The 26,739-nt window shown below is 49.0% G+C and overlaps 1 protein-coding gene across 4 annotated transcripts in view; it reads right to left on the reverse strand.

Annotated features, from left to right (window-relative positions):
- The window catches only part of MTOR (mechanistic target of rapamycin kinase), a 183,137-nt gene that overhangs the window by 17,644 nt on the left and 138,754 nt on the right, over positions 1-26,739 (reverse strand). For all 4 annotated transcript variants that reach the window (XM_083163434.1, XM_083163435.1, XM_083163436.1 and 1 more), the window contains exons 43-55: positions 19,817-19,913; positions 18,828-18,926; positions 9,839-9,961; positions 9,188-9,370; positions 8,908-9,042; positions 8,656-8,830; positions 8,444-8,579; positions 8,213-8,360; positions 8,017-8,139; positions 4,612-4,694; positions 3,205-3,277; positions 2,220-2,294; positions 2,013-2,148 (exon numbers count right to left, since the gene is read on the reverse strand). In XM_083163434.1, the coding sequence (XP_083019560.1) occupies positions 2,013-2,148; positions 2,220-2,294; positions 3,205-3,277; positions 4,612-4,694; positions 8,017-8,139; positions 8,213-8,360; positions 8,444-8,579; positions 8,656-8,830; positions 8,908-9,042; positions 9,188-9,370; positions 9,839-9,961; positions 18,828-18,926; positions 19,817-19,913 (1,586 nt within the window). The remainder of the gene's footprint in view (positions 1-2,012; positions 2,149-2,219; positions 2,295-3,204; positions 3,278-4,611; positions 4,695-8,016; positions 8,140-8,212; positions 8,361-8,443; positions 8,580-8,655; positions 8,831-8,907; positions 9,043-9,187; positions 9,371-9,838; positions 9,962-18,827; positions 18,927-19,816; positions 19,914-26,739) is intronic.

The raw sequence follows: 26,739 nt of genomic DNA on the forward strand, positions 1-26,739 counted from the left end.
TAATAATAGTCTCTGTACAGTGCTGTGGAATATGTGTGCGCTATATAATAACTGGTAATAATATTCTCACTACAGCGCTGTGGAATATGTGTGAGCTATATAAAGAACTGGTGATAATATTCTCTGTAGAGCACTGCGGAATATGTGTGCGCTATATAATAACTGGTAATAATATATATTCTCTGTACAGCGCTGTGGAATATGTGTGCGCTATATAATAACTGGTAATATTCTCTGTACAGCGCTGCGGAATATGTGTGCGCTATATAATAACTGGTAATAATAGTCTCTGTACAGCGCTGTGGAATATGTGTGCGCTATATAATAACTGGTAATAATATTCTCTGTACAGCGCTGTGGAATATGTGTGCGCTATATAAATAACTGGTGATAATATTCTCTGTAGAGCACTGCGGAATATGTGTGCGCTATATAATAACTGGTAATAATATATATTCTCTGTACAGCGCTGTGGAATATGTGTGCGCTATATAATAACTGGTAATAATAATCTCTGTACAGCGCTGCGGAATATGTGTGCGCTATATAATAACTGGTAATAATATTCTCTGTAGAGCACTGCGGAATATGTGTGCGCTATATAATAACTGGTAATAATATATATTCTCTGTACAGCGCTGTGGAATATGTGTGCGCTATATAATAACTGGTAATAATAGTCTCTGTACAGCACTGCGGAATATGTGTGCGCTATATAAATAACTGGTAATATTCTCTGTACTGGAGCCTCCTTCAGTACCTATCAGAGTGACTGGCTGAATATATCAGACTGAATAGCCAACTACTATACATCGGAATAACCCAGTTCTCTGGCACGATATTAGTGGTGGGCGGACGTGCTCTCTAGAGTCAGATACAAGACTGAACACGAGAGAAGACGACTCTTTGCTCGAGGAACTTCTTGGTGTGGGACTAAAGGTTAAAACCACGCCCCCAACGGTGAAACGTGCACATCAACCATTCTGTGCCACCGACGGCACAGACCAGCCAGGAGGCTGAGGAATTCCATCCTCACACGGAGCTGGGCAGCAACATTGTACCGCTCAGGACACAGAACCTCGAGCTGGCCACAAGGTACAGTACCTCTAGATGCCCTCTCATCAGCACGTGTCCTGCAATGTCAGCTGGTCCATCCCTCTACCGGATGGGGATTTCTGGTCTGTCTGATGCGTTTAAAGACCACACATTCACTATAAGGTTTCTTTGCCAGATATTGGAAGGACATAACAATATACCCTGTATTAGCATTTATGATGCTGCTTTAGAATCCGCACATGTAAATGATCACACTGCTATCACACTATACCGGGTGAACCCTAGCATGTTTTCAGGATAACCCTCAGCAGACGCTGTCACCTATTGCTGGCCCCTTAAGGTTATATGATAATTTTTTTTTTCTTCAGAAAATAAAACCAAATGTACCGTAGCATGTTTTCAGGATAAGCTTTAGCAGATGCTGTCATCTATGGACAGGACCACGTTCATATGATTCTATAGAAGGATATATTACTATGACACTGTATACACTGATCTTGCTGATATATTGGATCGGCCAGCTGGGGTATTCATGGACTGTATGGCTCCTCTGGTCACGCTGTCAGGCCTCGTGGGCAGGTAATGCTGACCCACAGAGCACACACATACGGCAGATACGGATTCCCTCACACCGATCCGTCACGTCTCTGGACCCTGAGATGCAGGCTGATAACAGGACTATATACACGTAGATGTTATGGACGTGGAGATTTCTGATGGTAAAAGTTCTGGTTTATCACAGTCACACACAAGAAGTGCCCCAGCGAAGAGCCGTCGTCTCTCACCCCACAGACAGCACAGCGCTGTTACATAGGGAAGGGGCTATCTCTGGAAGTGATTACAGCTCAGGCTACATGCATATACGCACAATAACGCCCCCCCCCCCCCCCCCCCCTGCTGGAACACTACATACACCGTGTACCCCAACAGTGGGGTTCCCCCAGTCCCGTACTCACTGTCCATAAGTCTCCAGTTGAGCAGGGGATCATACACAAAGGCTTCCAATACTGCCATGACGCTGTCCTTATGTTCCCGCAGCACCTCCATGACGGTATGACAGGTAATCCGGTAGTTTCCATCCAGGCCAGTGACCTGCCAAAGGCTGATATTAGAGAACACCAAGCATATGGTCAGTCATATGCACAGCAGCCAACTATACCAACCTCCATGGCATTGGTGAGCATCCTTGTAAGACGGAACGGGATCTTCTCGGGAAACTTCTCCCTGGTCATCGCCACCTGAAGTAATAACAGAATGCTCTAGTACCAGCTGCTACATAGGGCCAAACAGTGCCAGGCGGCTGCATGCAATGCTGGGATCAGCAGGAGATACGGGGCAGGCGGCAGCATGCAATGCTGGGATTAGCAGGAGATACGGGGCAGGCGGCTGCATGCAATGCTGGGATTAGCAGGAGACAGGCGGCTGCATGCAATGCTGGGATCAGCAGGAGATACGGGGCAGGCGGCTGCATGCAATGCTGGGATTAGCAGGAGACAGGCGGCTGCATGCAATGCTGGGATTAGCAGGAGATACGGGGCAGGCGGCTGCATGCAATGCTGGGATTAGCAGGAGATACGGGGCAGGCGGCTGCATGCAATGCTGGGATTAGCAGGAGATACGGGGCAGGCGGCTGCATGCAATGCTGGGATTAGCAGGAGACCCCGGCTGCATGCAATGCCGGGATTAGCGGGAGACACAGGGCAAGGTGCTGTATGCAATGCTGGGATTAGCAGGAGACAGCCGGCTGCATGCAATGCCGGGATTAGCAGGAGACACAGGGCAAGGTGCTGTATGCAATGCTGGGATTAGCAAGAGACACGGTCAGAACGCTGCATGCAATGCTGGGATTAGCCAGAGATACGGGGCATGCAGCTGTATGCAATGCTGGGATAAGCAGGAGACACAGGACAGATAGCTGTATGCAATGCTGGGAATAGCAGGCGACACGGGGCAGACGGCTGTATGCAATGCTGGAATTAGCAGGAGACACAGAGCAGGCAGCTGCATGCAATGCTGGGAATAGCAGGAGAGACGGGGCAGGATGCTGCATGCAGTGCTGGGATAAGCGGCACTGGAGGACTTAATTTATCAGAGCTACCTGCTTTTTAGTTTGATACATTTGTGAACAGTAAACATGCAAGTAATTACCTCAAAACAGTCCCCAAAATCTATATGTAGGATTTTCCCACTGAGGCGATCCAGCATCAGATTAGAAGGGTGCCTGTATGAAGAGAAGACGGTCATCGATGTTCTGATCAGAAACCTTCAAGAAAATCAACTTCCCCCTATGAAATCTCCATCCATTCCCTGCGTAGCCCAATTATCTACCGTTAACCGCTTGTTTTAGATAACGAAGACCATCTCCCGTCTGCCTCATGACAACCACCACCCAGCTCAGACGGCCCAAAAAATCACCTTCCTTGCTCTGACACACCATTACCCTTCCGCCTCTGGCCCACCATCACCCTTCTTCCCCTGGCCAACAATTGCCCTCATGCCCTTTTGCAAACCATCTCCCTCTTACCTCTGGATTCCTCTCCTGCCCCTGGCCATCCACCTCCCTCTATTGCCTCTGGCCAACAACCTCCTCCGGCCTCCAGCCAACCATCACCCTCATGCCTTTGGCCAATCATCTCCTTTTCACCTCTGGCTCCCTCCTGTCTCGGGCCAACCATCTCCCTCTCCTGCCTCGGCCAACCATCGCCCTTTCACCTCTGGCTCCCTCCTGCCTCTGGCCAACCATCTCCCTCTCCTGCCGCTGGCAAAACAGCACTCTCCTGCCCCTTGCCAAACATCACCCTCCTTCAAACCATCTCCCTCTTACCTGTGGCTCCCTCCTGCTGCTGGCCAACCATCTCCCACTCCTGCCGCTGGCCAACCATCTCCCTCTCCTGCCTCGGGCCAACCATCTCCCTCTCCTGCCTCGGGCCAACCATCTCCCTCTCCTGCCTCGGGCCAACCATCTCCCTCTCCTGCCTCGGGCCAACCATCTCCCTCTCCTGCCTCGGGCCAACCATCTCCCTCTCCTGCCTCGGGCCAAGGAGCACTCTCCTGCCCCTTGCTAACCATCACCCTCCTTCAAACTATCTGCCTCTTACCTGTGGCTCCCTCATGCCGCAGGCCAACCATCTCCCTCTCCTGCCGCGGGCCAACCATCTCCCTCTCCTGCCTCGGGCCAACCATTTCCTTTCTCCTGCCTCGGGCCAACCATTTCCTTTCTCCTGCCTCGGGCCAACCATTTCCTTTCTCCTGCCTCGGGCCAACCATCTCCCTCTCCTGCCGCGGGCCAACCATTTCCTTTCTCCTGCCTCGGGCCAACCATTTCCTTTCTCCTGCCTCGGGCCAACCATCTCCCTCTCCTGCCGCAGGCCAACCATTTCCTTTCTCCTGCCTCGGGCCAACCATCTCCCTCTCCTGCCTCGGGCCAACCATCTCCTTTCTCCTGCCTCGGGCCAACCATCTCCCTCCTGTCATATTGCACCTTTATGCCACATTTACTTTCAGATATCCCAGCAACATTTCTTTGACTTTCTATATTTAATATATATTACGTACCTGTCACCCAGGCCTAGGATGTATCCCACCATGGACATCACAGCCAAAGAACGGGTGTAATTTGTTCTCCTGTCAAACCAAACCTAAAATATGAAGTAAGATATAATACACTGTCAATTATTGGAAGTTTTTTTCTTGAGAGAAAGGGGATGTCCCAATCTCTCAAGAGCCCCGGCACTAGTGGGTATATAATAAAGGGTGCAAATAAAAAAGGTTCTTATACATATTGAAAACCTTATATGGCTGCTGCAGGTGTAAAGAGTCTGCCAGACTCCAAAAAAAAGAAAGAAAAAGTATTCAATTTGGGGACTACACACTGCGCTGTCAATAAGGAGAGTACTTGAATGTATAGGAAGTGGTTAAATCACGCTATGCGCAATGATGGAGGACACGCTGTATTGAGGTTAAAACTTATAAATATAAAATATTTATATAAATATAAAACTTTTTAACCTCAATACAGCGTGTCCTCCATCATTGTGCATAGCGTGATTTAGGAGGGATAAAGAGGGATGTAGTGGGTCGCACAAGACACAATAGTTCAGAAAATGGACCCCCTGAATTATAGTATTCTGAAATTCATTTGGACATATGGGGGTGTGCTACCTCGGACATAGGAGTTAACAGGAAATGAGAAAAAGGAGAAAAGATGTCCTGTATCGGTGCACCAAGATAAGAATAAAATATAACCTTTATTGATTTATTTTAAGAACTGCGAGATAAAAATACATATAATAACAAACAAGGGTGGGGTGTAACACACTTTAAAACCAAGGTGGCAGGCAGACGCTTGTAGTAGGGTATAATGTATGTGCTGATTTCACTTTGAACTCTTGGTCCGTGCAGAGTTATCTGACAGACCCAATATTGATATTGGTAATGTGAGCGGGTTAATAAACCTCTTTAGTAGATGCTCTGATTACCGCAATATCACTTGTGCCATCTGGATTAAAGCATCAGTGGGAACGTAGTGACAAGATAGCGGGGATTGACATATTGATTGACCGCTAGCCTCAGGAAGCGGTGTGCGGGCAGATGTTTGTAGTTGTTTATTATTTCTCACATTGATGTATTATCTGTTGAATTAGTGCTTTACCGCTATAGCCCTTGTAAGGGCGTTCACTGCATCCAGCTAGGTCCTTTTGGAGGCGACTCCACTGGACTAGCACAGTGAAATTACCCAGGCGGCACCTCTACCTAGCACACGGACTCCCCTACCAGGCAGGCATTACAGCCGATGGGAGATCACGTCTCTATCAGATAGAGTGTGTCCACAGTGGGCGAACAGCACTAGGGACAGTGGCTTAGAAAGGGATTCTCCTGAGGGAGGCAGAGTGACATTCACCCATACCATATAGTATATCAAGTGTATGTCAATCCCCGCTATCTTGCCACTACGTTCCCACTGATGCTTTAATCCAGATGGCACAAGTGATATTGCGGTAATCAGAGCATCTACTAAAGAGGTTTATCAACCCGCTCACATTACCAATATTGGGTCTGTCAGTTAATTCTGCACGGACCAAGAGCCCACCATTCAAAGTGAAATCAGCACATACATTATACCCTACTACAAGCGTCTGCCTGCCACCTTGGTTTTAAAGTGTGTTACACCCCACCCTTGTTTGTTATTATATGTATTTTTATCTCGCAGTTCTTAAAAGAAGTCAATAAAGGTTATATTTTATTCTTATCTTGGTGCACCGTTACAGGACATCTTTTCTCCTTTTTCTCATTTCCCATAGCGTGATTTAACCACTTCCTATACATTCAATTACTCTCCTTATTGACAGCTCAGTGTGTATTCCCCAAATCGAAAACACTGTCAATTATATCATGAGACAAAAACATTTAGGAGATTCATCAGTTACAAGCTAATTGGTTGCTATCAGCAACCTGTACTCTTTGGGGTAACTATTATCTTCCTTTATGACATCCACCATGTGACGTACACAATAGCACTTCCCAGGCATGAAAACGCAGCCATCACATGAGGGAAACTCTAGCACTCCCCAGGCATGGAAATGCAGCCATCGCTTGAGGGAGACTCTAGCACTCCCCAGGCATGGAAACGCAGCCATCACGTGAGGGAGACTCTAGCACTTCCCAGGCATGGAAACGCAGCCATCACGTAAGGGAGACTCTAGCACTCCCCAGGCATGGAAACGCAGCCATCACGTGAGGGAGACTCTAGCACTCCCCAGGCATGGAAACGCAGCCATCACGTGAGGGAGACTAGCACTTCCCAGGCATGGAAACGCAGCCATTACGTGAGGGAAACTCTAGCACTCCCCAGGCATGGAAACGCTGCCATCACGTGAGGGAAACTTTAGCACTCCCCAGGCATGGAAACGCAGCCATCACGTGAGGGAGACTTTAGCACTCCCCAGGCATGGAAACGCAGCCATCGCGTGAGCAAGACTCTAGCACTCCCCAGGCATGGAAACGCAGCCATCACGTGAGGGAGACTCTAGCACTTCCCAGGCATGGAAACGCAGCCATCACTTGAGGGAGACTCTAGCACTTCCCAGGCATGGAAACGCAGCCATCACGTAAGGGAGACTCTAGCACTTCCCAGGCATGGAAACGCAGCCATCACGTGAGGGAGACTAGCACTTCCCAGGCATGGAAACGCAGCCATTACGTGAGGGAAACTCTAGCACTCCCCAGGCATGGAAACGCAGCCATCACGTGAGGGAGACTAGCACTTCCCAGGCATGGAAACGCAGCCATCACATGAGGGAAACTCTAGCACTCCCCAGGCATGGAAACGCAGCCATCACGTGAGCAAGACTTTAGCACTCCCCAGGCATGGAAACGCAGCCATCATGTGAGGGAGACTCTAGCACTCCCCAGGCATGGAAACGCAGCCATCACGTGAGGGAGACTCTAGCACTCCCCAGGCATGGAAACACAGCCATCACGTGAGCAAGACTTTAGCACTCCCCAGACATGGAAACGCAGTCATCACGTGAGGGAAACTCTAGCACTCCCCAGGCATGGAAACGTAGCCATCACGTGAGGGAGACTCTAGCACTCCCCAGGCATGGAAACGCAGCCATCATGTGAGGGAGACTCTAGCACTCCCCAGGCATGGAAACGCAGCCATCATGTGAGGGAGACTCTAGCACTTCCCAGGCATGGAAACGCAGCCATCCCATGAGGGAGACTCTAGCACTCCCCAGGCATGGAAACGCAGCCATCACGTGAGGGAGACTAGCACTTCCCAGGCATGGAAACGCAGCCATCATGTGAGGGAGACTCTAGCACTCCCCAGGCATGGAAACGCAGCCATCATGTGAGGGAGACTTTAGCACTCTCCAGGCATAGAAACGGAGCCATCCCAGGAATAACCGCTCACTAATCTGATGATGGAGCCATAGCACTAAGCTGGGAGCATCTTACCTCTGAGCTGGGGCTTTTCAGCCACAGAAGCTTGGCCAAGTCATCCCCGGCAGTGTTATTAACAGCATGTTCGAACACCTCGACCTTCTGCATGAGGGTTAGATGATCGTAATCTGGAGCCATCTGCAACCATGAGGGACGATTAATTCTCTGTAGTTAGGGAATGTTAGGTACAAGCTAAGAGTCTCCTGGTTACCCTCAGCATGATGCGATGCTCAATGTTCAGCAGGATCTTCTTCTTCTCACGATAGTCTCGGATTAGAGCATGTAGTGTGTCACAATGCGGCACCCAGCCGATCAGCCCCGAGTTAGTGGACAGAGGTATAACGGCGTATCTCTGGATGCTGCCAGAACAATAGAACATAGAGGTGTTACCTGTACTCAGCTGTACAATGTACAAACCTAGCGCAGGCCCTGAGGGCATTACCTGAGGTTCTTCCGCAGAGACGCCGGGTCATTCGCTAACAGAGTGTTTACTAGTCCAAAAAGCTGCATCACCCTCTCGTCTTGCCGCAGGTCCTCGTGCCCCTTCAGCAGGAACATGAACTCGTGTCCATTGCTCCCTGTAAGAGAGGCAATTTACTTAACCGGTTACAAACTACTATGACCCCAAAAGACAGATGAGGAAAAGTCACGCACCCATTAGTGTCAGCTTCCGAGGCCTCTGCTTGGAGGTGATCACCTGAAGCGAAGGAGCAATGGATTGGATGCGGATTATTGGCTGATTGGGATCATATGTCCCCGGCACGGCCAATTCCAAGTCTCTGCACATCAGAAGTTTAGGCGAGACGTACTGAAGTTCCAGGGAAGTGAGCTGAAACAGGAGCATAGACAACATCATCATCTGATGTCAGAGAGCAGGGAATGAGAGCAACCGTCCCACCGGCTCACCTGAGGCAGCTGTTTGGAGATGCGCCTGAAGACATGGTAATACAGATCCCAGGCCTGCGTCAGGTCCTTCACATTGCCAGATTTCATGTATTTTCTGCACCAGTCCTGAGCTTCCATCAGATCTCTGCCATAGGCCTGCAGGGCGCAGTAAGGGACAATGTTCCCAAGGTGACCGCAAACGGGAGGAAAGGGAAACCAGGAGGAGTGACATCAGACAAGTTAGAGCGTGTCACATTAGACAGGTGACAGGCCGACATCTGAAGAACGAGTACAGACATACCTGGTTAAAAGAAGTTTCCTTTAGTGTTTGAGGCCCCCTCTCCATCATGGCATGAAGAGGATCCAGCACCGCAAACATGCCTTTCACATTCCTCTCTCCAAAGTATAGACGTGACGCTTCCTCCAGACCCTCGTGCCACATCTCGTGCCACAGAATGGCCACGCGAATCAGCTCCTCGCTTACCTAGGATCAAAGGATGGAAGAGACATTAACCACGGCACCCTTCCAACCTCTGCCAGATCCTGCCAGCAGGAGGCAGTCACATTGCTGCACCTACGTGCAGGTGGGGGGGGGGGGGGGGGGGGGTGGGGGGTAGTGCCATCACGGCAGTAGTATCACTGGGTTACCCAGCTGTCTGCTAAGTTTCAGCATTACTGGTCTCATCTACCCTCCCAATGCGTCACGGATAGTGTCACATGTGACCGACAGTACTGTATGGTTACCCCTCCAATATGGACAGCACTATAGCTTCAGAATGCCCAAAGAGGGTGTGACAGGGTATGCTGGGATTTGTAGTTTCACAGTAGCTGGAGCGCTGGATGAGAGCGGAGTGAGTACACTGTCTCTGCGAGGACCTATGTGACCCCCCTCGTGTCAGTCTGTAATAACCCTGTACCCACCTAGTTATGGAGGAGACCATGCGTCACGTACCATCACAGCTTGTTGGACTAGCGTATTGCTGTGCTCACACATGTTCTTCAGGATCTTATTGGCTGCACTGTGACGTGCACTGGTCGTGGATTTGGAGGCCACGGTGAGGGGATATATCAGAGCCTGTTGGATGAAACAACAGAAGTGAAGGACATGCATGTATGCATTATACAACTGCAGGCTATCACAATGCCAAGAAAGAGCCAGCTCTTCACAGCTGCACCACTCTCCTGCCATCTACTACAGGAGGAAATGGGGGGAGGGGGGATTAAGATATCGCATACCACAGCCAACCACAATATGCTAAGAACAAACCACCGTTCCTGTATTTACGCATGGAATAACACTAAAACCAGCTGCACTGATACTGGATCCCCCCTTTACATTACCTGCCACAGGCTGCACTGATGCTGGACCCCCCTATACATTACCTGCCACATGCTGCACTGATACTAGATCCCCCCCTATACATTGCCTGCCACATGCTGCACTGATGCTGGACCCCCCTATATATTACCTGCCACATGCTGCACTGATACTGGATCCCCCCCCCCCCCCGGTCTGTTTTATCCTGACTGACCGGCCCTGTGTGGAGATTACCAATCAGCCGTCCTAGTCCTGGTTTATCCTGACTGACCGGCCCTGTGTGGAGATTACCCATCAGCCATCCTAATCCTGGTTTATCCTGACTGACCGGCCCTGTGTGGAGATTACCCATCAGCCATCCTAATCCTGGTTTATCCTGACTGACCGGCCCTGTGTGGAGATTACCCATCAGCCGTCCTAGTCCTGGTTTATCCTGACTGACCGGCCCTGTGTGGAGATTACCCATCAGCCGTCCTAGTCCTGGTTTATCCTGACTGACCGGCCCTGTGTGGAGATTACCCATCAGCCATCCTAATCCTGGTTTATCCTGACTGACCGGCCCTGTGTGGAGATTACCCATCAGCCGTCCTTGTCCTGGTTTATCCTGACTGACCGGCCCTGTGTGGAGATTACCCATCAACCATCCTAATCCTGGTTTATCCTGACTGACCGGCCCTGTGTGGAGATTACCCATCAGCCGTCCTTGTCCTGGTTTATCCTGACTGACCGGCCCTGTGTGGAGATTACCCATCAGCCGTCCTAGTCCTGGTTTATCCTGACTGACCGGCCCTGTGTGGAGATTACCCATCAGCCGTCCTAATCCTGGTTTATCCTGACTGACCGGCCCTGTGTGGAGATTACCCATCAGCCATCCTAATCCTGGTTTATCCTGACTGACCGGCCCTGTGTGGAGATTACCCATCAGCCATCCTAATCCTGGTTTATCCTGACTGACCGGCCCTGTGTGGAGATTACCCATCACCTGTCCTAGTCCTGGTTTATCCTGACTGACCGGCCCTGTGTTGGGATTACCCATCAGCCGTCCTAGTCCTGGTTTATCCTGACTGACTGGCCCTGTGTGGAGGTTTCCCATCAGCCGTCCTAGTCCTGGTTTATCCTGACTGACCGGCCCTGTGTGGAGATTACCCATCAGCCGTCCTAGTCCTGGTTTATCCTGACTGACCGGCCCTGTGTGGAGATTACCCATCAGTCGCCTCAGTCCTGGTTTATCCTGACTGACCGGCCCTGTGTGGAGATTACCCATCAGCCGTCCTAGTCCTGGTTTATCCTGACTGACCGGCCCAGTGTGGAGATTACCCATCAGCCATCCTAATCCTGGTTTATCCTGACTGACCGGCCCTGTGTGGAGATTACCCATCAGCCGTCCTAGTCCTGGTTTATCCTGACTGACCGGCCCTGTGTGGAGATTACCCATCACCTGTCCTAGTCCTGGTTTATTCTGACTGACCGGCCCTGTGTGGAGATTACCCATCAGCCGTCCTAGTCCTGGTTTATCCTGACTGACCGGCCCTGTGTGGAGATTACCCATCAGTCGCCTCAGTCCTGGTTTATCCTGACTGACCGGCCCTGTGTGGAGATTACCCATCAGCCGTCCTAGTCCTGGTTTATCCTGACTGACCGGCCCAGTGTGGAGATTACCCATCAGCCATCCTAATCCTGGTTTATCCTGACTGACCGGCCCTGTGTGGAGATTACCCATCAGCCGTCCTAGTCCTGGTTTATCCTGACTGACCGGCCCTGTGTGGAGATTACCCATCAGCCGTCCTAATCCTGGTTTATCCTGACTGACCGGCCCTGTGTGGAGATTACCCATCAGCCGTCCTAGTCCTGGTTTATCCTGACTGACCGGCCCTGTGTGGAGATTACCCATCAGCCATCCTAATCCTGGTTTATCCTGACTGACCGGCCCTGTGTGGAGATTACCCATCAGCCGTCCTAGTCCTGGTTTATCCTGACTGACCGGCCCTGTGTGGAGATTACCCATCAGCCGTCCTAGTCCTGGTTTATCCTGACTGACCGGCCATGTGTGGAGATTACCCATCAGCCATCCTAATCCTGGTTTATCCTGACTGACCGGCCCTGTGTGGAGATTACCCATCAGCCGTCCTTGTCCTGGTTTATCCTGACTGACCGGCCCTGTGTGGAGATTACCCATCAACCATCCTAATCCTGGTTTATCCTGACTGACCGGCCCTGTGTGGAGATTACCCATCAGCCGTCCTTGTCCTGGTTTATCCTGACTGACCGGCCCTGTGTGGAGATTACCCATCAGCCGTCCTAGTCCTGGTTTATCCTGACTGACCGGCCCTGTGTGGAGATTACCCATCAGCCGTCCTAATCCTGGTTTATCCTGACTGACCGGCCCTGTGTGGAGATTACCCATCAGCCATCCTAATCCTGGTTTATCCTGACTGACCGGCCCTGTGTGGAGATTACCCATCAGCCATCCTAATCCTGGTTTATCCTGACTGACCGGCCCTGTGTGGAGATTACCCATCACCTGTCCTAGTCCTGGTTTATCCTGACTGACCGGCCCTGTGTTGGGATTACCCATCAGCCGTCCTAGTCCTGGTTTATCCTGACTGACTGGCCCTGTGTGGAGGTTTCCCATCAGCCGTCCTAGTCCTGGTTTATCCTGACTGACCGGCCCTGTGTGGAGATTACCCATCAGCCGTCCTAGTCCTGGTTTATCCTGACTGACCGGCCCTGTGTGGAGATTACCCATCAGTCGCCTCAGTCCTGGTTTATCCTGACTGACCGGCCCTGTGTGGAGATTACCCATCAGCCGTCCTAGTCCTGGTTTATCCTGACTGACCGGCCCAGTGTGGAGATTACCCATCAGCCATCCTAATCCAGGTTTATCCTGACTGACCGGCCCTGTGTGGAGATTACCCATCAGCCGTCCTAGTCCTGGTTTATCCTGACTGACCGGCCCTGTGTGGAGATTACCCATCACCTGTCCTAGTCCTGGTTTATTCTGACTGACCGGCCCTGTGTGGAGATTACCCATCAGCCGTCCTAATCCTGGTTTATCCTGACTGACCGGCCCTGTGTGGAGATTACCCATCAGCCATCCTAATCCTGGTTTATCCTGACTGACCGGCCCTGTTTTGGGATTACCCATCAGCCACCTCAGTCCTGGTTTATCCTGACTGACCGGCCCTGTGTGGAGATTACCCATCAGCCATCCTAATCCTGGTTTATCCTGACTGACCGGCCCTGTGTTGGGATTACCCATCAGCCACCTCAGTCCTGGTTTATCCTGACTGACCGGCCCTGTGTGGAGATTACCTATCAGCCGTCCTAGTCCTGGTTTATCCTGACTGACCGGCCCTGTGTGGAGATTACCCATCAGCCGTCCTAGTCCTGGTTTATCCTGACTGACCGGCCCAGTGTGGAGATTACCCATCAGCCATCCTAATCCAGGTTTATCCTGACTGACCGGCCCTGTGTGGAGATTACCCATCAGCCGTCCTAGTCCTGGTTTATCCTGACTGACCGGCCCTGTGTGGAGATTACCCATCACCTGTCCTAGTCCTGGTTTATTCTGACTGACCGGCCCTGTGTGGAGATTACCCATCAGCCGTCCTAGTCCTGGTTTATTCTGACTGACCGGCCCTGTGTGGAGATTACCCATCAGCCGTCCTAGTCCTGGTTTATCCTGACTGACCGGCCCTGTGTGGAGATTACCCATCAGTCGCCTCAGTCCTGGTTTATCCTGACTGACCGGCCCTGTGTGGAGATTACCCATCAGCCGTCCTAGTCCTGGTTTATCCTGACTGACCGGCCCTGTGTGGAGATTACCCATCAGCCGTCCTAATCCTGGTTTATCCTGACTGACCGGCCCTGTGTGGAGATTACCCATCAGCCGTCCTAATCCTGGTTTATCCTGACTGACCGGCCCTGTGTGGAGATTACCCATCAGCCATCCTAATCCTGGTTTATCCTGACTGACCGGCCCTGTGTGGAGATTACCCATCAGCCATCCTAATCCTGGTTTATCCTGACTGACCGGCCCTGTTTTGGGATTACCCATCAGCTACCTCAGTCCTGGTTTATCCTGACTGACCGGCCCTGTGTGGAGATTACCCATCAGCCATCCTAATCCTGGTTTATCCTGACTGACCGGCCCTGTGTTGGGATTACCCATCAGCCACCTCAGTCCTGGTTTATCCTGACTGACCGGCCCTGTGTGGAGATTACCTATCAGCCGTCCTAGTCCTGGTTTATCCTGACTGACCAGCCCTGTGTGGAGATTACCCATCAGTCGTCCTAGTCCTGGTTTATCCTGACTGACCGGCCCTGTGTGGAGATTACCCATCAGCCGTCCTAGTCCTGGTTTATCCTGACTGACCGGCCCTGTGTGGAGATTACCCATCAGTCGCCTTAGTCCTGCACCTTACAATCAGCTGTAGGTGGACTCCAAAGCCCGGCTATTCCAGCAGAAGCTGACCCCGGGACGAGCAGTAACACAGGCGGACATTCTTAGCCTGGGCCTCTATGAACTAAGATTGCACGTTCTGTAAGTGAAGGAATCGGGCTGAGATCCGGAGAGTCCTACCCTCAGAGTCCTGATGCAGAAGCACACAGATCCCCAGAACCACTCCCCGTGTACCCAGCGTTATTGTTATAATCTGCAGACTTCCAGGGGACTCGGATCCATTGTTCTTTGTTACATTCTCTGCTCCAGTAATGACAGACACTGATAGAAATTCCAGAACAGTCCCGAATATCACAGGGATTCTAATAGCTACAAACAATTCATTCCTGAAGCCTGTGCTGCGCTTGAAGGAAAATATCCAATTTCATTGTGAATTCCAGCAATGATTTGCTGTCACCCATCCCAGTTCTAATACATTCCAGTCTTCCTCCGTATGATAACCTGGTTTGTCCTGCCAATAAGCAGCTCTGCGCATCGCACTACTATAACCAGCATGGCAGCCGGCAGAGCTGACGCTCACCTGTCCTTCGCTGCACGTAGATGACAGACAGATGCAGAGTCCAGCATATGGGCTCTGTATGGATCTTCTATTGAACATTGGAAATGTCCTCCTCCGTGTATTACAGATGATGTGGGATTCGGTATGGTTTGTGTGTCCGGCACTCCCCGCAATACTGAATCACTATGCAAGGGTGCCCTCCTCCGTGGATGGCTCCACTGAATATAACCATTACGCCGTTTTGGGCATCTGCCCATCATCGGGACCAAGCATCAGGTCCTGATGACGGGCAGATGCCCGTACCACAGTAAAGTTTTATCACTGTTTTTGCACAAGACCCGGAGTGACGCCTATCGTTCATCTGGTTATATACACATACTGCAATGAAAGGCAGCACTCCAAGTCTTGAAAACGTGGTGAAAATGCACAACAATGTATTGACGTTTCAGGGATAAAATCCCTTTCTTCAGGACAAATAAGTGCCACCAACCAACCTGTTATTTCAACGTGCTTAACTTCCCCTCCCTTCTGCCACCCACACTGCTGCCGTCTGTTTCCAGAAATGATGCGGCAGAGGGAGGGGAAGTTGAGCACTTAGGAGCACTTAGTAATACTGTACAGCGCTGCAGAATATGTGTGCGCTATATAATACCTGGTAATAATATTCTCTGTACAGCGCTGCGGAATATGTGTGCGCTATATAATAATTGGTAATAATATTCTCTGTACAGCGCTGCAGAATATGTGTGCACTATATAATAACTGGTAATAATATTCTCTGTACAGCGCTGTGGAATATGTGTGCGCTATATAATAACTGGTAATAATATTCTCTGTACAGCGCTGTGGAATATGTGTACGCTATATAATACCTGGTAATAATAGTCTCTGTACAGCGCTGCGGAATATGTGTGCGCTATATAATAACTGGTAATAATATTCTCTGTACAGCGCTGCAGAATATGTGTGCACTATATAATAACTGGTAATAATATTCTCTGTACAGCGCTGTGGAATATGTGTGTGCTATATAATAACGGGTAATAATAGTCTCTGTACAGCGCTGCGGAATATGTGTGCGCTATATAATAACTGGTAATAATAGTCTCTGTACAGCGCTGTGGAATATGTGTGCGCTATATAATACCTGGTAATAATAGTCTCTGTACAGCGCTGCGGAATATGTGTGCGCTATATAATAACTGGTAATAATATTCTCTGTACAGCGCTGCAGAATATGTGTGCACTATATAATAACTGGTAATAATATTCTCTGTACAGCGCTGTGGAATATGTGTGCGCTATATAATAACTGGTAATAATATTCTCTGTACAGCGCTGTGGAATATGTGTGCGCTATATAATAACTGGTAATAATAATCTCTGTACAGCGCTGTGGAATATGTGTGCACTATATAATAACTGGTAATAATATTCTCTGTACAGCGCTGTGGAATATGTGTGCGCTATATAATAACTGGTAATAATAATCTGTGTACAGTGCTGTGGAATATGTGTGCGCTATATAATAACTGGTAATAATAATCTGTGTACAGCGCTGTGGAATATGTGTGGGCTATATAATAACTGGTAATAATAGTCTCTGTACAGCGCTGCGGAATATGTGTGCACTATATAATAACTGGTAATAATAGTCTCTGTGCAGCGCTGCGGAATATGTGTGGGCTATATAATAACTGGTAATAATAGTCTCTGTACAGCGCTGTAGAATATGTGTGCGCTATATAATAACTGGTAATAATATTCTCTGTACAGCGCTGTGGAATATGTGTGCACTATATAATAACTGGTAATAATAGTCTGTACAGCGCTGCGGAATATGTGTGTGCTATATAATAACTGGTAATAATAGTCTCTGTACAGCGCTGTGGAATATGTGTGCGCTATATAAATAACTGGTAATAATATTCTCTGTACAGTGCTGCGGAATATGTGTGCACTATATAATAACTGGTAATAATAATCTGTGTACAGCGCTGTGGAATATGTGTGGGCTATATAATAACTGGTAATAATAGTCTCTGTACAGCGCTGTGGAATATGTGTGCGCTATATAAATAACTGGTAATAATATTCTCTGTACAGTGCTGCGGAATATGTGTGCGCTATATAAATAACTGGTAATAATAGTCTCTGTACAGCGCTGAGGAATATGTGTGCGCTATATAATAACTGGTAATAATAGTCTCTGTACAGCGCTGTGGAATATGTGTGGGCTATATAATAACTGGTAATAATAGTCTCTGTACAGCGCTGCAGAATATGTGTGTGCTATATAATAACTGGTAATAATAGTCTCTGTACAGAGCTGCGGAATATGTGTGCGCTATATAAATAACTAGTAATAATAATCTGTACAGCGCTGTGGAATATGTGTGCACTATATAATAACTGGTAATAATAGTCTCTGTACAGAGCTACGGAATATGTATGCGCTATATAAATAACTGGTAATAATAGTCTCTGTACAGCGCTGCGGAATATGTGTGCGCTATATAAATAACTGGTAATAATAATCTCTATACAGCGCTGCGGAATATGTGTGCGCTATATAAATAACTGGTAATAATAGTCTCTGTACAGCGCTGTGGAATATGTGTGCGCTATATAATAACTGGTAATAATAGTCTCTGTACAGCGCTGCAGAATATGTGTGCGCTATATAATAACTGGTAATAATAGTATCTGTACAGCGCTGCGGAATATGTGTGCGCTATATAAATAACTGGTAATAATAATCTGTACAGCGCTGTGGAATATGTGTGCACTATATAATAACTGGTAATATTCTCTATACAGCGCTGAGGAATATGTGTGCACTATATAATAACTGGTAATAATAGTCTCTGTACAGCGCTGCGGAATATGTGTGCGCTATATAAATAACTGGTAATAATAATCTCTATACAGCGCTGCGGAATATGTGTGCGCTATATAAATAACTGGTAATAATAGTCTCTGTACAGTGCTGTGGAATATGTGTGCGCTATATAATAACTGGTAATAATAATCTCTGTACAGCGCTGTGGAATATGTGTGCACTATATAATAACTGGTAATAATAGTCTCTGTACAGCACTGCGGAATATGTGTGCGCTATATAATAACTGGTAATAATAGTCTCTGTACAGCGCTGTGGAATATGTGTGTGCTATATATAATAACTGGTAATAATAGTCTCTGTACAGCGCTGCGGAATATGTGTGCGCTATATAATAACTGGTAATAATATTCTCTGTACAGCGCTGTGGAATATGTGTGCGCTATATAATATAACTGGTAACAATAGTCTCTGTACAGCGCTGCGGAATATGTGTGCGCTATATAAATAACTGGTAATAATAGTCTCTGTACAGCGCTGTGGAATATGTGTGCGCTATATAATAACTGGTAATAATAGTCTCTGTACAGCGCTGCAGAATATGTGTGCGCTATATAATAACTGGTAATAATATTCTCTGTACAGCGCTGTGGAATATGTGTGCACTATATAATAACTGGTAATAATAGTCTTTGTACAGCGCTGTGGAATATGTGTGCACTATATAAATAACTGGTAATAAATAAATAAATCACTGTCCTGGTACAGTGGCTGTACCCTGCTTATGCAGGACAAAGCTGGGGAAAAAAACACTGCGTACCTGTGGGTGATATCGTCCAATATCCGTGAGCAGTTGGTGGATCAGTCGGCCAACAAGAGGTCTGGGAGTATCTATTCTTGCAATGAGCTGTGGAATCACCTAAGACGACCAAACAAGTGATGAATTACAGTCTGCGAATAAGCCCCACAATCGCCTGCACCCTGCCCGTCTGACACAGATATGTGCTGTACAATACATACTGCATGGGGTACACGCACACCTACCCTAGCTATAGCACTTGCACCTCCCATCATATTCTAGAACAGACTGCCGCCGGTAACAGAGGGAATGTAGCCGAGTATGACCAGAGAATTTTCCTCCTGACTGTAACGTCAATGGTGACTAATTGGGCACTTATAGAATTTCATACACTATTGAACCATTTCAGCAGGTGATATTTTGGGCCTGTGGAAGCCTTTTCCTGTGGGACCTTTTTGCATACTACTCATTCTAAACCCCCATGCGGAACCAAGCACCCACACATCTACACCTATCGCGGTTGCAGAACTACCTCGTCTGTATTGCAGCTATCTAATTAAAAGATTTACCCTGCCAAAATATTTTAGCTAAACCCCTGAAGAAGTCTCCTAGGGGACAAAACGCATTGGGTGATTCAGCATGTTTTATTACAAATGTAAAATAAATATCGTCATTTTTTTTAAAATAAAGCAAGAAAGCTTTTGATATGGACTTTTGTGTTATATAATACTTGTGGCACCAATTGAGGTGTATAGAGGACTTTCAACCAAGGGGACACCCAGCGTGCACCATGAGAGAACGCAGCAGTCTGAGTTACTGACCCCGCCCCTGTATATGAATCCACCAATCACTACAATCCCGGTCTGCTATTGGTGGACCGCGGCAGTGGTTAAATACTGTATAAACCCCCATCTCCCTTGTCTGTAATGTGTTATAGAATGCAAGACAATGGGAGGTGTGAGAAGATATTCCTATACTGTAACATAAAGGTGTCACTGGTGGGTCCTTACTTGCAGCCAGGTGTCGATCTGAATGGTTTTAATCCCTTCGACCAGAGCTTCGTTCACATCCGGCCAATGACCATAGTCAAACCACAGCGTGAGAACCCTGCAAGTACAATAACACTATGTACAGTCACATAACACAATGGCGTCATAATGTCAGACAGGAGACCAGTAAAATACATGGGGTCGCTCTCTATGTATTCTCTGTATGTAACACCTAGGGAAACAGCACTCCACCGTGGGCTGGGCTTCTCCTCAGACATTGGGGGTCTATTCAATGCCGTGGGCAAGCGGTGACAGCCAGCAGGGCTTCCTGCTGGCTGTCACTACTCGCCCTGTCAATATTCAACGCACCCCCCTCATACGCCAATTACCCCTCGCTCCGTTTTCTGAGCGAGGGGGAATCGGCGTATACGGCTGCAGAAGCATTAGCCGCGGGTCTCGCTGTTTGGGGGAATCCTCACCATCCTGTGATGGCGAGGATTCCCCCGGAACGTTGAATAGGGTGAGCGGACGGCGAGGGGGTTAAACAGCGAGGATCCCTGGCTTTCTGCGATCCTCGCTGTTTAACCCCCTCGCGGGCCGCGGCATTGAATAGTACCCAATGTGCAAATCTGGGGCCAGCAGCCGTTCCTCCCCGCTGACTACAGGAACTGTGTGCTGGGGATTCTCCTCAGACAATGCACAGATCTGGGGCCAGCAGCTGTTCCTCACCACTGATTACAGGGACTGTGGGCTGGGGCTTCTCCTCAGACAATGTGCAGATCTGGGGCCAGCAGCTGTTCCTCACCACTGATAACAGGGACTGTGGGCTGGGCTTCTCCTCAGACAATGCACAGATCTGGGGCCAGCAGCCGTTCCTCACCACTGATTACAGGGACTGTGGGCTGGGGCTTCTCCTCAGACAATGCACAGATCTGGGGCCAGCAGCTGTTCCTCACCACTGATTACAGGGACTGTGGGCTGGGCTTCTCCTCAGACAATGCACAGATCTGGGGCCAGCAGCCGTTCCTCACCACTGATTACAGGGACTGTGGGCTGGGGCTTCTCCTCAGACAATGCACAGATCTGGGGCCAGCAGCCGTTCCTCACCACTGATTACAGGGACTGTGGACTGGGGCTTCTCCTCAGACAATGCACAGATCTGGGGCCAGCAGCTGTTCCTCACCACTGATTACAGGGACTGTGGACTGGGCTTCTCCTCAGACAATGCACAGATCTGGGGCCAGCAGCCGTTCCTCACCACTGATTACAGGGACTGTGTACTGGGGCTTCTCCTCAGACAATGCACAGATCTGGGGCCAGCAGCCGTTCCTCACCACTGATTACAGGGACTGTGGACTGGGCTTCTCCTCAGACAATGCACAGATCTGGGGCCAGCAGCCGTTCCTCACCACTGATTACAGGGACTGTGGGCTGGGGCTTCTCCTCAGACAATGCACAGATCTGGGGCCAGCAGCTGTTCCTCACCACTGATAACAGGGACCATGGGCTGTGCTTCTCCTCAGACAATGCACAGATCTGGGGCCAGCAGCCGTTCCTCACCACTGATTACAGGGACTGTGGGCTGGGGCTTCTCCTCAGACAATGCACAGATCTGGGGCCAGCAGCCGTTCCTCACCACTGATTACAGGGACCATGGGCTGTGCTTCTCCTCAGACAATGCACAGATCTGGGGCCAGCAGCCGTTCCTCACCACTGATTACAGGGACCATGGGTTGGGCTTCTCCTCAGACAATGCACAGATCTGGGGCCAGCAGCCGTTCCTCACCACTGATAACAGGGACCATGGGCTGTGCTTCTCCTCAGACAATGCACAGATCTGGGGCCAGCAGCCGTTCCTCACCACTGATTACAGGGACTGTGGGCTGGGGCTTCTCCTCAGACAATGCACAGATCTGGGGCCAGCAGCCGTTCCTCACCACTGATTACAGGGACCATGGGCTGTGCTTCTCCTCAGACAATGCACAGATCTGGGGCCAGCAGCCGTTCCTCACCACTGATTACAGGGACCATGGGTTGGGCTTCTCCTCAGACAATGCACAGATCTGGGGCCAGCAGCCGTTCTTGATCTCTGATGCAGGCACCTTACTCCTACATTACAGCATTTGTTTCCTATGAGAACATTTCTTGACCTACATGCTCTTCCAGTCCAAGCGGCTACAGCATTAATACAGTTATTGGGGGAACAGGCTAATATCTCATTGTGCAAGAAAATGAAAGCACAGAACAAATGAACTGGAGATGAAAAGCATTTTCAGATGGGATATTCTGGCTTTGGCACCTCCGGGGTCTGCGTCTAGAAGAATATATTTCAGTACTTGCTTTGTCCAGGTTTAAGGACTCGTTTCCCAAAATCTCTTTCCCCTTATTTGCATATTTTCCGGCTAGAAGCTTTATATCAAAACTGTTAAACGACGTTCTTAAGGCTGAGCAAACTCGCTGAATTTGTCATGTCCCGGAAGGGTACACCTGTCTCCTAAAATAGATTTAGTTGCAAGGTCTGTCGGGTTAATCTAAGTGGCAGGAAACCACTCCAGGTCTCACCACTTTGGATGTAATACGATCTTCAGTTCGGCTTATTAACAATTAGTTTCTACTTCTTTTACAGAAATGCAATATAAAATTCTCCATAGGGCACATAATACCCCGAAATTGTGAGTGCCCTATAGAAGAACAATATATAGGGAGCAGCTGTGAGTGCCCTAAAGAAGAACAGAGCACGGAGAGCAGCCGTGAGTGCCCCATAGGAGTACAGAGCACGGAGATCAGCCGTGAGTGCCCCATAGGAGTACAGAGCACGGAGATCAGCCGTGAGTGCCCCATAGAGGTACAGAGCACGGAGAGCAGCCGTGAGTGCCCCATAGAGGTACAGAGCACGGAGAGCAGCCGTGAGTGCCCCATAGAGGTACAGAGCACGGAGATCAGCCGTGAGTGCCCCATAGAGGTACAGAGCACGGAGATCAGCCGTGAGTGCCCCATAGAAGTACAGAGCACGGAGAGCAGCCGTGAGTGCCCCATAGAAGTACAGAGCACAGAGAGCAGCTGTGAGTGCCCCATAGAGGTACAGAGCACGGAGAGCATCTGTGAGTGTCCCATAGAGGTACAGAGCACGTAGAGCAACTGTGAGTGTCCCATAGAGGTACAGAGCATGGAGAGCAGCCGTGAGTGCCCCATAGAGGTACAGAGCATGAAGAGCAGCCGTGAGTGCCCCATAGAGGTACAGAGCATGTAGAGCAGCCGTGATTGCCCCATAGAGGTACAGAGCACGGAGAGCAGCTGTGAGTGCACCATAGAAGTACAGAGCACGGAGAGCAGCTGTGAGTGCACCATAGAAGTACAGAGCATGGAGAGCAGCTGTGAGTGCCCCATAGGAGTACAGAGCACGGAGATCAGCCGTGAGTGCCCCATAGAGGTACAGAGCACGGAGAGCAGCCGTGAGTGCCCCATAGAGGTACAGAGCACGGAGATCAGCCGTGAGTGCCCCATAGAGGTACAGAGCACGGAGATCAGCCGTGAGTGCCCCATAGAGGTACAGAGCACGGAGATCAGCCGTGAGTGCCCCATAGAGGTACAGAGCACGGAGATCAGCCGTGAGTGCCCCATAGAGGTACAGAGCACGGAGATCAGCCGTGAGTGCCCCATAGAGGTACAGAGCACGGAGATCAGCCGTGAGTGCCCCATAGAAGTACAGAGCACGGAGAGCAGCCGTGAGTGCCCCATAGAAGTACAGAGCACAGAGAGCAGCTGTGAGTGCCCCATAGAGGTACAGAGCACGGAGAGCAGCTGTGAGTGCCCCATAGAAGTACAGAGCACGGAGAGCAGCTGTGAGTGCCCCATAGAGGTACAGAGCACGTAGAGCAACTGTGAGTGTCCCATAGAGGTACAGAGCATGGAGAGCAGCCGTGAGTGCCCCATAGAGGTACAGAGCATGAAGAGCAGCCGTGAGTGCCCTATAGAGGTACAGAGCATGTAGAGCAGCCGTGATTGCCCCATAGAGGTACAGAGCACGGAGAGCAGCTGTGAGTGCACCATAGAAGTACAGAGCATGTAGAGCAGCCGTGATTGCCCCATAGAGGTACAGAGCACGGAGAGCAGCTGTGAGTGTCCCATAGAAGTACAGAGCACGGAGAGCAGCTGTGAGTGCCCCATAGAGGTACAGAGCACGGAGAGCAGCTGTGAGTGCCCCATAGGAGTACAGAGCACGGAGAGCAGCAGTGAGTGCCCCATAGGAGTACAGAGCATGGAGAGCAGCAGTGAGTGCCCCATAGGAGTACAGAGCATGGAGAGCAGCTGTGAGTGCCCCATAGAGGTACAGAGCACGTAGAGCAGCCGTGAGTGCCCCATAGAGGTACAGAGCACAGAGAGCAGCCGTGAGTGCCCCATAGGAGAACAGAGCATGGAGATCAGCCGTGAGTGCCCCATAGAGGTACAGAGCACGGAGAGCAGCTGTGAGTGCCCCATAGAAGTACAGAGCACGGAGAGCCGCTGTGAGAAAGGCCATCCAGAAAGGCACATTGTACCAAACCATCAGGTATAAATATATTACCGAATTCATGGTCTTGGCCAGTTTATCACAAAACAGCAGATTTTGTATTGCGATCAGATCTGAATAAAGGCCTGTATATGTATCTTCCCCTTTCCTACATACCCGTCTGTCTCTCCGCTGCTGCCCTATCCTGTCCCTGTCCTCGTGGGGTTCTGTAGGGTCTGTGCCACGGAATGCTTTAAAGCACTCTGCTATTGTCCCTTTCCTGCTGGTAGGGGCTGATCCCCCGCTCTGTGGTGACTGTGTTGACTTATTTCTTATCCGTTACACTCTGCTTACCAGCTCATGCTCTCATACTATATTTGACGTATCTTTTCTTTAGCGAATACTTAGCCTATTTTTTTTTTCCTATGCTTTGGCATATATGTTATATGGGTTACCCATTTAGTTGTATTAAGGGGTAGTTTCTTCTCTTATCTGATTAGACGCTCAAATTGGAAGATCCTGTTCAAGTTCATTGCATAGCCTATGATGGTCTCTGAGATTAGCCATGTCCCCCCGCTCGGGTGGTGGACCCGATTTTGGCCACCGCCAGCCTGTGGCCTTCTGTTCTCCCTTGGCCGATATGTTAGACCAGATGTATTTTTTTCTCTGGTCTCCAATTTTCCTTTCTCCTGTTTCCCTATTTTTGTTTTTTACCCCCTTTAGTTCAGGTTCTCTATGTTTTTAATGTCTCAGTTTTGTCTTTTTTTGGTTTTAAGCAATCCTCGTTGGCGAACCCATGACTTTCCTCCATGACTTTTAACATCTATTTCCACAAAGTCAATGGTTTGAACAGTCCTATAAAACGCACTGAGCTGTAGGTTCGCTTTAAACGTTCTAGAAGTGATTTGGTTTTCCTTCAGGAACCTCTTTTAAAAAAAAACTACCCACCCGGAATGTAAATCTAGGTTGTTCCCCCTACACCTTCCATGCCCTCGCCTCTAAGCAAAAGAAACGCAGAGTCTCTATCCTCTTCGTACCCCATTTAACTTTGATCTAATGGATTTCCATTAAGATAAGGAACTCCGGTGGCTCATAGTAATAAGTAAACTTAATAATCATCTCTGCACTCTTGCGGATGTCTATGCCCTAACCAGAACCAGCGGTCTTTTTTCCTGAAATTGGACTCCTCTCTCTCTGGTTCGCCAAGGTGAAGTCATAATGGCTAGGGATTTTAAGGAAGTGCTGGATAGTTCTGTAGACAGATCTTGATCGCGGACGCGCCCTGAGTACAGATCCCAGTCCCCTGCCACTCTAGATTTACTTTCTCTTCTTAAACATCACCTCCTTTTTGAATCTCTTCGCTAATTTGATCCCTCTGAGATTACACGTTTCTCTCTTCAGTCCACAGGGTATACTTGCAGAATAGATATGATCCTGCTCAGTGGTGATTCATCTACCAAAATATTTAAGGCTAGAGTCCTCCTTATGATTTGGTCCGATCACTGTCCAATATCTGCTGACCTTTCTACTCTGGCTTCACACCTCCTCTTGCTGGAGAATTAATCAATCTCTCCTCCATAATCCTGACTACCTATCCCGACATAAAAACTTCTCATCAAAGCCAGATCCGACGTGAGGGTTACTTCCCTCTGAACGCACATGTGAGGTCCTACAATGTCTGAAGCAGACGCTCAACGAGAAGGGCGACAGATAATAAAATATTGGCTTCTAGACTACGAGCCCAGCGATCTTAAAATAATATATTATCTATCAAAACCTGGTCTGGAGCCCTCTCCTTCTCCTGGGACAATTTGTAGGGAATTCCAAAATTTCTTCTCTAATCTATGCAATTTGAAGTCCTCGACAGGTTGCCCGGAACCTTCTTTGAGGATATACAACATTTCCTGCAACGAGCCTGCTTGACTAAACTCACTGCCCAGGCATCTGCCCAAATGAATTTAGATATTTCTGACGAGGAAATCTCAGCTGTACTTAACGGCCAGAAATCCTCTCGAGCTCCTGGCCACGATGGCTTTTCACTCAAATCTTTGTGGTTCTAGTATGGATCCAACAACATGGACTGGGTACCGTGACAAATATGAAAGTCGGCAAGTCTGACCCATTATATTAGCATAAATAAGACTTTACTTCACAACATGATATGGAAAGAGTAAAGTGACATAACATGACAATAATTAGCAAGTCCATACTACGTCTTGCCTCCCTGCACATAAAACAGCTGGGCCAGTAATGCCATGTCGCTATACTATATTACTGACACTGTAACACAGCATTCCTTATACAGATACAGCCGCGGTCACACACCACATATATTACTGACACAGTAACACAGCATTCCTTATACAGATACAGCCGCTGTCACACACAGTATGCACACAGCACATATATTACTGACACTGTAACACAGCATTCCTTATACAGATACAGCCGCGGT

The sequence above is a fragment of the Crinia signifera genome, chromosome 19, assembly GCF_055691185.1.
Source record: "Crinia signifera chromosome 19, ASM5569118v1, whole genome shotgun sequence".
Classification (NCBI taxonomy): Eukaryota; Metazoa; Chordata; class Amphibia; order Anura; family Myobatrachidae; genus Crinia; species Crinia signifera.